The sequence below is a fragment of the Microtus oregoni genome, unplaced genomic scaffold (assembly GCF_018167655.1).
Source record: "Microtus oregoni isolate MIOR12 unplaced genomic scaffold, Mior012 000000F_ref0000247, whole genome shotgun sequence".
Lineage (NCBI taxonomy): Eukaryota > Metazoa > Chordata > Mammalia > Rodentia > Cricetidae > Microtus > Microtus oregoni.
This window is the reverse complement of record NW_024543059.1, coordinates 73,657,215-73,674,287: the sequence shown is the minus strand read 5'-3', so window position 1 is coordinate 73,674,287 and position 17,073 is coordinate 73,657,215. Positions and strand designations below refer to the sequence as shown.

The 17,073-nt window shown below is 42.9% G+C and overlaps 1 protein-coding gene across 1 annotated transcript; it reads right to left on the bottom strand.

The window, feature by feature from the left end:
• Nucleotides 1–4,828: 4,828 nt before the first annotated feature.
• Nucleotides 4,829–13,768, bottom strand: Ostc (oligosaccharyltransferase complex non-catalytic subunit). Its single transcript, XM_041652752.1, has 4 exons — nucleotides 13,561–13,768; nucleotides 10,090–10,183; nucleotides 7,156–7,353; nucleotides 4,829–5,380 (listed from the first exon to the last, which is right to left on the bottom strand). Exons 1-4 carry the CDS (start codon nucleotides 13,697–13,699, stop codon nucleotides 5,362–5,364), a joined length of 450 nt encoding a protein of 149 aa, XP_041508686.1. The 5' UTR covers nucleotides 13,700–13,768; the 3' UTR covers nucleotides 4,829–5,361.
• Between the last annotated feature and the right edge of the window lie 3,305 nt (nucleotides 13,769–17,073).

The window sequence follows — 17,073 nt, the reverse complement described above, 5'->3', positions numbered from 1 at the left end:
TCAAAGCTGCGTTTTCAGAGGGCACAGCCGGAGAAGTGGCCTTCTAAGAGGCAGGAAGCAGAAGCTGCCCGGTCTGCTAAACTACCCAGGACAGACAACGCGACACTTCTCCCATCTTCTGATCAAAACAGTCACAAGGCGCGCACACTTTCCCTAGCTAGGGGAATCAGGATGGTTGCTTTGTATAAACCATGTAAGTACGAGCTATTGTTACAGTGATGTTTAGAAACAATAATCATCCCAGTTAAAATAAACCAGTGGATTACAGCTTCTCCAGCGCACTTACGGGGTCATACCCTGAGTGTTGTTTAGACTGGCGCTCACCCTCTGCTCGGAGCAGACAAAGTCCTGAGGAGGACCGGTGGCCAAGACCAGCACTCACTGGCATGTATGAAGGTTCATTCTTGACAGGGGCTCCAAAGACAGACTCTGTGAAGAGGGGCTATCATCCGTTAGACCAGGCAGCCCCTTGGCTTTAAGTCAAGTGGCCTCACGCTGCTTAGAGACTCTTCCCACCCTGCATAAATCTCTAAAACGTTGTTAAGTGGTATAAGAATGAGAGCAGACATTCTGCCGTCCATCATATTTATCGCGCATGCCTGAGAGTGCATATTTCCACCGCGCCCACCTCCAGAGGAGAAAGCACAAATATATTAAATAAAAGGGTAGCAACGAGGAGGAGCTTGACTCCAAGGAAGCGCGGAACCAGTATTTAAAGAGCGTCTACGGCAACCAGGAAGCGTGTACCACTTTCCTTAATTCTTAGAGCACCCTATGATGCTCTTCAGTTTCCTAAGAAAATGGGGCTTGGGGAATCTAAGCATTTTGCTGGAGGTGGCATGCTGGTTATTGGAAGAGCTGAAATACAGGCCCACTGACTAATAACTCACAGTACTGAAATGAAGGGCCCAAGTATAAAAGCCAAGTAAGTCGCTTTTGGCAAGTGTTTTAACACTCTGAACTTCAGGGAAGATCCTATGGAGCGCTGAAGAGCAGACTTTGCTCCAGAAGCAAGGCATCTCAGCCTGGGCAAGCTCTAGGCTGAAGTTCTGCCCCGGGAGGAGGTTCCTGTTTCCTCTTCACCTTGTATCGCCCATTACCTGGCTACTTGCTTTTCTGACTCAATAAAGGTGTAAGTCTTCTTTCTATGTCCAGGCTGATGACACTAGAAAGACTGCAGCATGTAGCAGAAGCAACCACCATGCTGCCTAGAGGAGCTCCATCCAATTCAAACAAAATCCTTTCGACTTTGCCCTTCAGGCGCGAACAGTTAAACACCTGCGTTACTTCCCATTTTACACATAAGCATCAACGGTGATCACACACAATCTTCTAATTCTCAGGTTTTCTCTCTCTCTCTCTCTCTCTTTCTCCCTCCCTCCCTCCCTCCCTCTCACTCCCTCTCGTTTTCACAGTTTCTGTTGTTTTGAGACAGGCTCTTGCATCAATACTCTGCCTCTGTGTCCAGAGTCCTGAGATGGTCAGCACATGCCACACCTGACTCTCATTTATAATCCTACACATAGGATCCCCTCTTTATTAATCTGAAATAGTTCACCTCAATTGTTAATTTGATGCAATCTCAAATATAGATGTATTTAGGGTGTGTCCAGCTGAAATTACCATGTGTGTGGGAGCGGTGTCTAGCCCCCTGTGTGGCCTGATGGGGCTGAATGGCCATGACAGAGACACACCATTCTGTTTTGTCCCTGGGATGTGATCCACTGTCTCAAGCTTCTGCCACCATAGGGCACCCTTGAACTGTGAACCGGAAGAGATTGTTTTCCTTCGCGTGCTTTTGCCAGACTCTCAGCCATCAGCAGAGAACTAGGACAAGTCATAAGCCTGGCAGTGCCACTCCCCTCTCCCTTGAAGGATTCTCTGCAGAGTGTGGCAAAATATCAAACCCAGTTGTTAGCTTGATTGGGTTTACCTGAAATTTCTAGTCAAATGCTACTCTTAGGTGACCTCCAACGACCAGTGTCTAGCCACCTCCACCTGTCACATTGCCCTGACAGGCAAACTTTCCTCTGGAGCCACGGCCTGCCAGCCTGTGATGGTGTGACATCGCCTGCCAGCTTTTCCTGTCTATATCACTCTCTTCCTTTTCCTTTCAGACAAGTTATTTTCCACAAAACCACTAGATACTTGTCAGCGCCCTCTCCCAGGAGAGTCACGTGATCAGTCAAAGATAAGTTTGTCTCCAGTCCAAAAGGCAAACTCATTCTACACTCATCCACCTTAGCAGTTTTCCCGCAGAGTGATGTCAACTCATGCCCCCTAAAATATTTTATGCCAACCATGGATCATTTTTTTCTTCACATAAACATTGTACTTTTTAACCAACAAGATATTTTATGTAATTGATTATATGCTTCAAAATATTGATTTAAATATTAATGTCACTGATTAAATACTTTACTGCATTGGCTAAAGAAATGATTACCCAAGGCTGAAGAGATGGCTCAGTGGTTAAGAGCACTGGCTGCTCTTTCAGAGAATCTGGGTTCGATTCCCAGAACCCACATGACTGCTCACAATTGTCTGTAACTCCAGTTCTAGAGAATCCGACACCCTCACACAGACATACATGCAGGCAAAATACCAATGCACATAAAATAAATAAATCTTTCAGCCGGGCGGTGGTGGCACACGTCTTTAATCCCAGCACTTGGGAGGCAGAAGTAGGCGGATCTCTGTGAGTTCGAGACCAGCCTGGTCTACAAGAGCTAGTTCCAGGACAGGCTCCAAAGCCACAGAGAAACCCTGTCTCAAAAAAACATAGATAGATAGATAGATAGATAGATAGATAGATAGATAGATAGATAAAGTCTTTCTTTTAAAAAGTGTACATTTTAAAATAAAATTATCCAAAAAGGGTTAGTTTTGAAATAGAAGTATACCGTCAGTGTAGCACCACCTAGTGGTACGTAGCAGGAACTGTTACTACTCCACCAATAGACGAAAGGGGGAACCTTGTATTGCTGTCACTTTTGTCCACCTAACTTAAGGTTTTAAGAGATGGTCCAAGAGTCAAGCAAACAGAAACTGCATTTACCCTGAATCAGGTCTGAACTCTGATCGGTACCAATGGGTCATTTTCCCGTCTCAGTTTAAAAGCACGGGCACCTCCCTGGTCCACATGGCTCACTTTGCTGTTGCCCCTCCGTACCTGACAGCTCATAAACGTGATCTACTGATGACTGAATGCCAGCTCTGGAGGGCGGAGCCTTTGTCCATCTTACTCATCCTGTGCTCAAAGTTTTCTGAATAAAGGAATGCATCGTTATGAACAGCCAATGACCACCCTTGGAACTGGAAGGCAAGGGAGACTTGACTGAGGAAGAAACCTTAGTGGAAACTTAGAGATTTTATTAGAATGGATTGAGCTATGAGAGTAGAGGCCATGCCCTGTTGGAGAACTGGAAAACTTGGTCAGAAAAACTATACATCCATTTCCAGGAGTGTTCAAAACATGTTACTGAAAACCAGTGTGTGACAGGAACTGTCATTGACCAGCCGTGGCCATGAGGGCATGCTTGCACAGCCGTGAGGAGAGCATGCTTGCACATCTGTGGGAATGTGGAACGGTTCCCTCAGGAGCACCCTGATGCTCCTATCGATGGGCACTGTAAAGGAATAGCCAACACGACTCCTTCGAGGTAAGGTTACGGTTTCTATTGTGAATAAGAGGAAACACCCAGAGGCATCTGCAGGAGTCCAGGGAAAAGACTGGACAGGCAGGGCTGGGGAAGTGGGAACATGGGAGGAAAGAGTGGAGACAAGGAAGAGAGAATAGAACAGAGCAAGGGAGAGAACGGAAAGGCAGACTGACAGGAGGGTGGTGTACAGGGGGCAGATCAGGACAGGGGCTTTCAAATGTGTAACAAGCCTTGTGAATTGGGGACTCAAGAGAGCCTGGAGGCTGGCATGGGCTTTGATCCATATATCTAGCCATAGGTATATATTAATGGATCCAAATGTTTCTTTCTGCCAGAGGTCAGGGAAAGGACTCTTTTTGGCAGATGGGAACAGGTTTCACAGCTTCCTGAGGAAGAATGGCTTTTATCTAACTGCCAGAAATCCTCCTATAGTCCAGGCTGACTGCCCATGTCAAAGGGATAAGGGTACCTTTTGGAACTGATAGCTAACAATATAGTTAGATTTGGGGCATGACTAAAGAACACCACAAGATGGGACTTACTGACTTAAAGACCAAAAAGTTAATTCAATGAAGCTGGTTCTGGTGGCACTCATTTGATCTCAGCACTCAGGAAGCAGAGGCAGACTGATATACATAACATATTTCAGGCCAGACAGAGGTATATAGTGAGATCCTGTATCAAAAACAAAACAACAGGGCTGGAGAGATGGCTCAGTGGTTAAGAGCATTGCCTGCTCTTCCAAAGGTCCTGAGTTCAATTCCCGATAACCACATGGTGGCTCACAACCATCTGTAATGAGGTCTGGTGCCTTCTTCTGGCCTGCAGACATACATGCAGACAGAATATTGTATACATAATAAATAAACATTAAAAAAAAAATAAAGGCCCAAGGATCATTTTCCATTCTAAGTTGTCATTTAAAAAAAAAAACAAAACAAAACAACAAAAACCACACACTAGGGGTGGAGAGATGGCACAGTGGTTAAGAGCAGTGCCTGCTCTTCCAACGGTCCTGAGTTCAATTCCCAACAACCACGTGGTGGCTCACAAACATTTGTAATGAGGTCTGGTGCCCTCTTCTGGCTTGCAGGCAGACATGCAGACAGAATTTGCATACATAATAAAAATAATAATAATTTTAAAAAACCACACAGTATAAAATGTTAATTAGAAAAATCATTTATTTCTGCTTCTTTCATACATCATATTGTCCAGGAAAGTCTCCCGTATGTGTCTGAAGCGGCAGAGTACCACACACGCCGTTTAAAGGCAAAGCACCGCTGGAGGAACTGACCATACGTCCAAGAATCTCAGCTCTCACCGATTTGTATTAATTTCTGAAAATTGGAAATATCATGTCTAAAAAATGATAGGGGGGATGTAAAAAATAATCACTTTATTCAATACCAAAGTTTTAGAAACGGAGTCTATTTTCTTTAGGAAATAAAAAACTAAGAAGAAAATGCCACTTAACATAGTTGGTACATAAGAATAGGTTATCAGAAAATACTGCAATGAACTTGTCTCTGATACCATCAATTCCAGGCCTAGCTTTCATAAGCTTGCTAGGGTGTCACTCAGCGCTGTTCAACTCTGCTCTTCACTCTTCTCCACACTGCACAAGGGAGTGGCTCAGCCTTCAAAGTTTCACTAACAGGAGCCAATCCAGGATTCACTGGTTTCTTCTCAAAAGGCACTAGCCCATCAGGTAGCCCCTGCAGAAATAAATCATAAACACAGAAAGTGACTAGAAAGCAATAATTCAAAAAAGCCCACCTCCTTCCTACGAATCAAATGACAATCCCAAATCTCATTGCTACTCCTCACCACCGCCCTTGGTTCACACTAATAAATAAGCAAACTTCCCACTACTCTTCCCTCTCAAAGTATAACATCACAAAGCAATACGCAAACTAACACAAAAATTATTTGGAATATTAGTTTAAAATGTGTTATATTCGTTTATGATGTGGGATATTTGTTTAATGATGCAAAGATGTGTTGTATTCTTTTATGTTGCATTTGTTTTACTCTGTGAAGCTGTGCTACTTTGCCTAAAATACCTGACTGGTCTAAGACTTAATGGTTTTTTTGTTTTGTTTTGTTTTGTATGAAGGCTGCAATCTATACCCAAAACGCCTGAGACCAGAAGTGTTTGGTATTTTTTTCTTTTGTTTAGTGTGTGAATGGCATATGTGTATGTTCCTATGTGTGTGCACACATGTACACGTGGGTGTAAAACTCAGAAAGGCTAGTCAGCAGTAGGCTCCAGGTGTCAGCCTGTCTAGCATCACAAGTACAGACATGTGTCTTTGTCCCAGCTCTTCACATGGCGATTCAGAAGATGAACACAGGTCCTCACACTTCCGGAACAAGCACTTTCCTTGTGGAGCCACCTCCCCAATTGAGATTTCAGATTATTTAATGTTTGCATATATAAAGAGATATCTTAGGGATGGAATCTAAATCTAAACATAAAATTCATCTATAGGAACTGGGGGTGTAGCTCAGCAGCAAAGGACCTGTCTGACGTGGCTAGTTTATGTCAAGCCAGAGTGAGTCATCTGAATGGAAGGCGCCTCCACACGATCGAGCGTAGGAAGCCAATAGGGCATTTTCTTAATAGAGATCCATGGGGGAGGGCCCAGACCATTGTGGGTGGGCTATCCTTGAGCTGGTGGTCCTGGGTTCTATAAAAAAGCAAGCTGAGCAAGCCATGAGAGATAAGTCAGTAAGCAGCACCCCCTCCATGGCCTCTGCATCAGCTCCTGCCTCCGGGTCCTGCCTGGTTTGAGTTTCTGCCTTGGTTTCCCTCAGTGAACTATAATATGTAAGTGAAACAAACCTTCTCCTCCCCAAGTTGCTGTGGTCATCACAGCACAGTAACCCTAAGACACTGCCTAACATGAACAATGCTCCTGGATTTGATCTCGAGCACTCCAAAACTTTAAGCCCACACCAAACTGATCATTTATGTATCTTATGTATCTTGTCCATGTATCCAGAGGATTAACTTCATACAAATTCTGTTCATGAAACAAAGGTTTCATGGTATAGCATTTTCCACCGTCCTAGCATGCTGGCTGTCAACAATTTTAGCTTTTCAGGTTAGGAATAAGCAACTTATGCCAATAATGAAAGAGCAGCAGCCGCCCATAGCTTGAAAATCCTCACTGTCACTAATCCTACTGGAATCTGACATAGTAACCAAAAAGGCACATCATAGAAAAACTAGCTGCCACCACCAGTCAGTGCAGCTGAGGCAACAGAACTAGACTTTCTCATGAATGTGCATGGGGATAGCCAAGAAGACCTACTGATCTCAGTTTGTTACAACCATGGTTATAACTTGAAAAAAATCAGTGTTCTGGACACTTTTCACCTTTAAATGAGTGTTAAATTAAATCTATGAATTTATGCTATCCAATTAATTATTATACCAATTCATAACAAAAGTTAAATTGCTTATTACACAAACTATTTTACTTACGGCAATTTCATTCTCATGAATACTCTAGCCATGAAGAAACTCAGCAGGACACAGACAAAGCCAATGAAGAGAAGAAGAAACCTATTGAGTTTTGGAATATTTGGTGCATTGGAACGGTCCAGGATTATGAAACCTAAACCTCCCATTGTAAACAGGAAGCTAGACGCAAGTCCTTCCATAATATACTGCCCGTTCACTCTGCAAAAGAAAACCACAGCAAAGCAAACAAATGTTACTAGAAAATTAATGTTTTTCCCTTAAGTTGAAATTCCTGTTTCTGCTTGATGCTAAAACAGTTTGTGCCAACATTTTGTTCTACCCTTACAATTATTTATTATGCCTTTGGATATTCATCTGCTCATCCATTCAACAGGTTATCCATTGAGAGGTTTATCCCATCAAATATTATTCTAGGTTCTAGGAATACAACAATGAACAAAATAGATAAAAACCTGTCTTGGATGGGAATATAGCTCAGTGGCAGAACTTGCTAGCACAGGCACACTTAAGGCTCCAGGCACCACAAAAAACAAAATAAATAAATAAATTTCCAGCGACCACAAGGTGGCTCACAGCCATCTATAATGGGATCTGATGCCCCCTTCTGGGATGCAGGTGTATATGCAGATAGAGCATCGTATACATAAAATAAGTAAGATACAGGGCTTCAAAAAAATCAGCTAACAAAACTGTCTAGAAAATCAACACACATTTAGTTATTTTAAAAGCTGAACATCTTATGCATATATGAACTTTAACTTTTCAAAGTTGTGCTATTTAAACTTGTATCACACTTTGGTTTTCAAGACAGGATCTCACTATGTAGCTCTGGCTGTCTAGGAGCTCACTATGTAGAGCAGGCTGGCCTTGAACACAAGAGGTATCTCCCTCTGCTTCCCCAAGTGCTGGGATTAAGGGTACACACAACTTCCTGACAATCTCACCTTTAATTCCAGCTCTTAGGAGGCAGGGGCTGATGGGTCTCTATGAATTCAAGGCTAGCCAGGACTGCACAGTGAGACCCTGCCTACAAACAAATAATATTCTATCAACTGCAAAGAAATTTGAATGTGTTGTGCTTCTGGAAGTCATAATAATTAATAAATCTCTCGTTTTAAGGTCTTTTTAAGGCATACATTCTTTTTTGTTTTTGTTTTTTCAAGACGGTTTCTCTGTAGTTTAGAGCCTGTCCTAGAACTAGCTCTTGTAGACCAGATTGTCCTAGAACTAGCTCTTGTAGACCAGGTTGTCCTAGAACTAGCTCTTGTAGACCAGGTTGTCCTAGAACTAGCTCTTGTAGACCAGGTTGTCCTAGAACTAGCTCTTGTAGCCCAGGTTGGCCTCTAACACAATGAGATCCACCTATCTCTGCCTCCCAAGTGCTGGGACTAAAGGCGTGCACTACCAGGCTATGACCCCAACAATATCTCTAGCAATCTGTAAACCCTTATATGCCAATTTGTGTATATGCTTATATCTGATTTTTCTTTTCTTTTTTTAAAAATTTTACTGTTCCGTGTATGTATGTATGTATGTATATGTTTAGGGATGCACGTGCCATAGCATGCACGAGGAGGTCAGAAGACAACTTGAGGTCAGTTCTCTTCTTCCACTGTATGGGTGCTGGCGACTGAACTCACGTTTAAGGTTGGCATCAAGTGTCTTTACCTGCTAAGCCACCTCAACAGCCCACATCTGACTTTTCAGGAATATGGTTATGTTGAATTCTTAGAGAAAGCAAATTTCTGCCAAAGAGATGGTTATTAATAGGTATTATAGAGAAAGTATACGATATTTTTAATTGACTAATTGATTTCATTGAAAAGATAATACTGTCTTTTAAAAAAAGAAAGAAAACATAATTTGGCACCAAATTCAGCTAGAATCCTGTTTCACTGATGAAACAGAATTCACAAGGTCTCAAAATTATGTTTCTTACTTAACGGTAACATTCAGGGTCTATAAATGTCTTTTCTAAAATGCCCACATAACTACCATAACAGCCATTTCTTGCCTATACACGAGACCCCAAATTTGGTCTCCAGTACCATTAGCAAATGCAGTGGGGCAATCAATTAGTGTGTGGTGTTTACATGGTAATATATAAATGGATGTGCTAATTCCAACAAAATGTTACCAAAAAATGACTGTGGTCTGCTGACCCTAGAACAGTCTATCATTTTGATTTTAAACTGGCCTTTAGGTTGGTGATATGCCAATCAATAAGATACACTTGACTTCTTTTTTTAAAAGGTTTATTTATGAGAGCTCTGTCTGCATGCATACCTTTACTCCAGAAGAGGGCATCAGATCCCTCTGACGTGGTTTTGAGACACCATATGGGTGCTGGGAATCGAACTCAGAACCTCTGGAAGAGCAGCCAGTGCTCTTAACTGCTGAGCCATCTCGCCATCCCTACATGTGACTACCTAATAGATTAATAATACAGTTGTATTTTGTTACGTTCTTACCTCGTTTTGTCATAAGAACTCCAGGCGTGCGTTTGTTCCTCCCTCTGCAACCCCCAACCTGTCTTTGTTTTTCAAGATAGGGTTTCTCTGTAGCTTTGGAGCCTATCCTAGGACTCACTCTGTAGACCAGGCTGACCGCGAACTCAGAAAGCATCCTGTCTCTGCCTCCTGAATGTTGGGATTAAAGGCATGTACCACCACTCCCCAGCAAAACAGGTGTTTCTAATGCAGGTAAGTCCCACAGCATTTTCATTGCACTTCATTTTTATCTACTTTTGTTTCTTGAGAGCCAGAGTCTCACTATGACTTAAACTCACTATGCAGTCCAGGCTGCCTAAACAGAGACCCTCTGCTGGAGTTACCAGCACGTGCCATCACGCTCATTTTTCTCACACTGAATAATTAAGTATGCCCCAGCAACCTTCTTTCCCATCATCAAGCTGTTCAAAATGCTATCTTTTACCTGTAAGCCAAGAAAGCCACTGGTCTCTGATGTCCATGTTCGTCAGTCATTGAGCCGACACTTGGAGGTTCAACAATAACATCATAGATTATTCCTAAAAAGAAGACAACAGTTTGAAAAACAAAGATTGCAGATTCACTGCCTCTAATTACACTTAAATAGGACTTATTATTTATATATAAATAAGGCTGCTTTGATTATATTATTATAATCAAATCACATCCACCTCACCTTCTAATCTTTGGATAACCCATTTTAGAACATCTAAACAATATTGTCTCTCAAAGAGGTGCCAGTTTCATGAAGGGAACTTAGGAACCCCTCTAATACTCTGGAATGACTGCACTAAGGGACATTTAATACTAAGGATCTACTTTAGCACATAAAATACGGCCACATATCCGTGAATTTATTTCTGTAAATAGAGGGAGGCCTAAGGAAATTTTCTAGCTCTTTCTCTTTGGCTAGCTGAGAGGAGTTCTCACTCTGTAGCAGAAGCTGCCATTGAACTCACTGTGTAACCCAGGTTTGCCTCAAATGTGCTGATCTTCCTGAGTGCTGGGTCACAGACTTCTCGGCCAGTGATCATTACTGACAATCCCAGCACCTCACAATTTAATCATGACCATTAATGTCCAGTAATATTCTCAACTTCCACTGTGGGGATACACTCTGTTCTTACGAAGCCTCAATCCAGCTTTTCTTATGAAATAGCAGGCCTGTCTCCCTGTTGACAGAAGAATCAACAATTCCCTTACCTTCTCCCTGGTAAACCTACAAAGCCTGGCACCTACACTCACTGCCCCTTTCACTCAGCTACATGAGGAGTCCCTCCCTCACAGCATCCCCGCTCACCTTCCCAGGAAGGTCACTCATTCCTCTGGATAGCTCTTCTCAGCCCTCTTACCAAGCTTTCTTTCCCTACAACATCACTTGCTAAAAGGCAAACAAAACAAAACTGGACAGATAAAAGACTAATTAAAACCACTGCTACCCAACCTAACATTATAACCTAAGCTACAGCTCTTAAACTGTGGACTATAACACGGGACAGACACAGTTGTGGGGATTGAAACAGACAAAATGCCACTAGCGAAAGGTTTGTGAACATGCGAGCTCAAAAATGAGCTCTAAATTGCTCATGTGCATCAACCCTGGTTCTGAACACAGCGCAGGCACTGTCGAAGCACGTTCCACACTATGCAATGACAGAAAACACGGCCTGCAACATCCGAGCTTGGTTTCCAGACTGCTGTGCCCTGTGGATTACAGTTGTTTTTACTATATATTATTATAAACACAAAGTTTGCTCTCCTAAAAGCATGATGCTAAGTATCAGATTAGTATTGTCGGACTGTATTGTGTATTGGTCTTTAATATTGCTGTTTAAGTTTCTTAAAAATTGTTAAATGAGCTTTAGCTTCAGATTAGGGCAGAATTCCCAACAATTTCTGAGATGGTCCTAAACACGTTTTCCATTTCACACTACATGTTCCCAGCACTGGCAATTATAAACCCAAAATACTAAACTCTGAAGGACCCTGGGGATGCTCTAGATCCTCCAGGATCAAATACTCAACTAAGGTTTGGTTCTCTATGTGAAAATAATTAAGTACACCCATCTCTTTAGTATATGAGTTTGCTTTCGGTTTTAAGAAGCAGTGCAATTGTCTGTCTACCAAACTATTTGTTGTAAAGTAAGTTTATATGTTACTATCAGTAAAAGTTTATATGTTACTATCAGTAAAAGTTTGGCATGTATATCTATTTTAGACACCTATTTCACACATCCAGGGACGTAAGTAAACAGAAACCACCTCACTGGGCTCCTGGTCACACACTTTGTTCTTTCCTAGTAAACCCTTCTAACCATTCAAACTCAGGCTTGCCAGCCATTTCTTCAGGGAACACATGGGAATGGAAATGGTGCTTTCAACTCTTCTCTCAAGGACACTCCATGTAGGAGGAAGCAACTGTGCGGCACCTAACCTGTCTCGACTACATCCCAGGGAGGGCAGGGCAATTAAGGCTGTCTGCTGCTACCCCAGCGATGAGCTAACAGAAACTCGGTTAACACCTGTCATTCTCAGCAACGCTGTTTCTGTAGAAAGGTATACTCAGTTTTCAGAAGACTGTCTTTTCCGGGGGGTCAAACAGTAAATGTACAAGAAGTGGCCTTGACCACTACCAGTGTCCTCTCACTTTGACCCAGTGGTTAGAGCAGAGAATCCCCTAACCCCATTTATAAATACCAAAAATGAGAGCCAATGGAAAGCTGAGGCGTTAAAAAAAAAAAAAATTCTGTCTCCAAAGGAGACAGGGCTAGGAAACAGACTGGCAAGAATGAAAAGTCATTATTTTTAAAGCCAAATGCATTTTGTTCATTTATTCAGTATTCACTGCTTAATGTGCCAAACAAAACTTAATGCTAATGACACACCAGATAGTCTTTTTTAAAAAACAATAAAAAAAATTGTTTAAGGGCTGGAGAGATGGCTCAGTGGTTAAGAGCACTGGCTGCTCTTTCAGAGGACCCGGGGTTCAATTCCCAGCACCCACACGGCAGCTCACAACTGTCTCTAATTCCAGTTCCCGGGGATCTGACCCCTTCCACACCAGTGCACATAAAATAAAGTTAAATAAATTCTAAAAATAATTGTTTAAAGTGGCATTTAGCATTCCTGTTAACGTGAGCTAGGCAGGGCGTAAACTCTACAGTTGAAGGCTGTCATACGGTCGTCGCCACCCCCAAAAAGTTGAACTACTCTTGCTAACTTAAGATCTTTCTGATTTTCTGAGTTAAGTACACTCCTGAGTAAATCCTGGAACTGGCGATCCAAAGGCTACCTGAAGACGGCACACAGACTGCCAACTCAGCAGCAGGCAAGGCCACACCCCTCTGCATTTTCCACTTCAGAGGAAAGTGGGTGACAGATAACCGAAAAGCGATGCTTTCCTTGAGCCCCCAACTTCTGCCCTCTGAAACATACTATCTTTTTGCAAGCCTCAATTCCAATCTCATGCATTTCTCAAAAACCGTGCCTTCGATAACATTCCTTTCTCATTCTCGTGGCTGGAAACAAAGCAACCCCAAGACCTTGGGGTTTGGCCGTCAGATCACTTCCAAGGTTCCAGAGACCACAAAGAGAGAAGTTTCAAAGTCCCACACCCTCTTGACCAACCACGGAAATACAGTGAATCGATTATGATGTTCCCAAGAGCCCGACGTACTAAGTAATAAAAAGAACAAGCTGGGCTTTGACAAATATATTCAACTCGGCTCTCGGGATGGGAGCCTCGAGGGAGAGGGCAGGATAGAGAATGAGAGCACTTCTCTCCGGGGCAGGACGTGAATGCAGCTCCGCTCTGTCTGCAGACCGACGTGGGCTCGGCATTGCCCTCCCGGCAGGAGCCGGGCTCGGCAGCCACGCGCCTCCGCAGCGCCCACCCGACCCATCACGGCCGAGTTACCTCCGGTAATGAGGAAGTAAGACACCACCACCAGGGCGTACACCGTCATGGCCGACGGCATGTGCACCCAGGGCGGCTTCTTCAGCTTCAGGTTGGGGCATTCGAGCACTAAAAATGGGACTCGGTACAGAGTCTCCATGTCGGCGGCAGCACGGCCAGCCCTCCGGCCTCCTGCCTCCCGTGCCGCCCGGAAACACGCCCCGCCTTCCCTAGCACTCGCGTGTGCGTCAGTCGAGGAACGCAGGTCCGCAAAGGTCAGAAGTAGACATGCCATCCACTCAAGAAAAAAAAAACACAATGGGCTATTAAGGTATATATCGGATATAATAAAATTTATAATCTTATTAAGATGGGTTAGGGGGTCAGACTTTCGTTTTCTTGCTGAAAAACACAGCTTATAAAGTATGCATCTTCCAGGACCTCCAAGGCGTCTTACGTGGCCGAGCTAGAGAAGTGGAGTCGCATCCCACTGCCCCGCCCACTTGCTGACGACACACTTGGAGCTGATTGGCTGCTGGAAGCTCCAGGGTCCCAGAGCTGCAGGTTGAATGGGAAAGTTTAGGAACCCGGTCCTTTCTAAGATTGGTGTTTCCCCTTAGGGCTTGAAAAAAGCCCAACTCGCTAAGCTTTTTCTTCTTCTTGTATAGCGGTACTGACAATAGTAACAATTGTCAATAATTGCCGAAGTCGTATTTTATCCATTTTTTTTTAAAATCCAGTCCATGCCTACCATAAACTGTGGCAGAACAAAATATATTCTGAACGATTTGTATGTAATTCTTTCGCCACGCCCCATTATTCTTCCTTATTTTAAAGTGCACAGTTTGTGCAGAACTTTTTCTCTTTCTGCCTCCTGCTCCTCTATAACATGTGAAATAAAATTTACTGATAACATTCTGCCTTTCTGTACTTATTAGATAGCAAAGAAGGAAAAAAAATGATTATCACCCAAAAATGAAGAGAAGTTCTTTTCCTCTTTGGGGGTGGGAAGCAAATTTGAGTTTTATAAAGGAGGATTGTATTTCTAGGGAAAGCATGATATTGCTGTGAAAATTAAATATTGTTTAAAAACCTATACATAGACGCGAAGTCAAGCTGTAGTCTACTTGTATTTCAGTAACTCACGAAGCTGGAGTCACATTGTCCAGATTCTTTTCACTCCAGAATTATTTTTGCTTTCTTCAACTTTTTTATTAGGTGCTGGGCTCAAATCTAGTGTTTGTATATGCTAGACTGAGTTAAAACGCCAGCCCTCTGCAAAGCTTTTTAGTGTGGGCCACAAGAAGCATCCTTAGTTCTAAGAGACATTATTTTTTAAGCTAGGAAATAAACTTCCATTTGCTCTTTATTTCTAAAACTTTAATAATTCTTCATTGAAAATGAATGGATTGGCTGGGTGGTGCTAGCGAACGCCTTTCAACCCCAGCACTTGGGAGGCACAGGCAGTGGATCTCTGTGAATTCAAGGCCAGCCTGGTCTACAAGAGCAGGTTCCAGGACATCCAGGAATACACAGGGAAACCTGCCTGAAAAAACAAAAGGGGGAGGGAGGGAGGGGAAGAGGGAAAGGAAGGAAGGAAGGAAGGAAGAAAGAAAGAAAGAAGGAAGGAAGGAAGATGGGTGGATTGGGCTGGAGAGTTGGCTAAGAGTGGTTAAGAACACTTGTTCTTGCAAAGAACCCAGGTTCGATTCCCAACACCCACATGGAGGCTTCCTTAGGCACCAGGTATGCATGTAGTGCACAGACATACAGGCAAAACACTCAAACACACAAATAAAATAAATCTAAAAACATATTTTTGAAAGGAAAAGCCTAGTCAGCCCAATTTTTTAAAAGAATATGAAAAATGGATAGATTAAATGTATTGTGAAGTGTCAACACAGTAATACTATAGAACCTCTACATTTGATGCCATAGAAGTTCATTTTTCGGGGGCTGGAGAGATGGCTCAGAGGTTAAGAGCACTGATTGCTCTTTCAGAGGTCCTGAGTTCGGTTCCCAGCAACCACATGGTAGCTCACAACCATCTATGGTGAGATCTGGAGCCCTCTTCTGGCATACAAACATACATTACAGGAATGTTGTATACATAATAAATAAATAAATCTAAAAAAAAAAAGAAGTTCATTTTTCCTGGAATCGAGAGATCTCACAACAGGGTTGAAATAACAATGGGGAAGGGTGGAGAACTGACTCATTGGTTGTGTGAATTTTCCAGGCACTGTGCACTGAAAAAAAAAAGTCTAAAGCAATGGTTCTCAACCTGAGGGTCTCAACCCTCCTACAGGGTCACATATCAGATGTCCTGCATATCAAATATTTACACTACGATTCATAACAGTAGCAAAATTACAGTTATACGGTAGCAATGAAAATAATGTTACGGTTGGGGGTCAGCACAACATGAGGAACTGTATTAAAGGGTCAGAGCATTAGGAAGGTTGAGAAACACTGCTCTCAAGGAACATAAAAACAAATGTGTGAAGCCGGGCAATGGTGGCGCACACCTTTAATCCCAGCACTCGGGAGGCAGAGGCAGGCAGATCTCTGTGAGTTCGAGACCAGCCTGGTCTACAAGAGCTAGTTCCAAGACAGGCTCCAAAACCACAGAGAAACCCTGTCTCGAAAAACAAAAACAAACAAACAAAAAAAAAACAAACCCAAAAACAAATGTGTGCATGATGAAATTATAGATTATGCTTTTTCCAAAATCGCAAATATTGCCTAGTTTGTTTGTGATTTATGTGTTGATTTTTGGATTAAAATTTTTGGGTAGCTACCTGTTGTAACACAGCAGTTTCTTTTCGGTCTTACCATTAGCACATGTACTGAAGAGTAAACTCTGTGTCTGTCAGGAACAGGTGGGCTGTAGCGAGATACAGTATCGTATTGTAGAGTAGAGTTCTGCTTATAGCCAAGTGAGGGTGGATATTTATCCTGAACAAAAACACAGTCCTCTAAGTTCAGGGTCAAGGCCTGCTTTCGTAATGAATTCTCAAGACTTTCCACAGGTGGGCACAGAGTAGGCCTGTGTGTTGAATGAACCAGTCAGCGAACCTCTTCTACAGCTTCCGGCCCTTCGGTGTATCAGCTAATGATTGGGCTTCCTCCATGTGCCACGGTTTGTCCCATGCTCTGTATCTCTGCCATCACTAGTCCAGAGATGACATCTCCTGCCTCTGGGTCCCCCCATATTTCTGTTTCCATGAAGCTGAACAAATTTCATAATGACCACCAAGCTAGAGAGAAGTAAGTAACTGGATAGGAACACGGGAGTGCTTTGTAGGCATTGGTCTCTGTCTTTACTTTGTATCTTACATCTTCTTGTCAGATTTTGGTACTTGCTTTGTGGAAACTGTGAGCATGCTCTGAAGACACTGGCCTGATCTGATACACTTTTTCCCCCATCCCTCCAGAGCTGGGGTCACTGGGGTTGGGTGCTGTGCTATTCGTCATTTATTCCTCCATGCATTCCACACACATTTGGGGGGAAGTATTGGAGACAAACTCTCT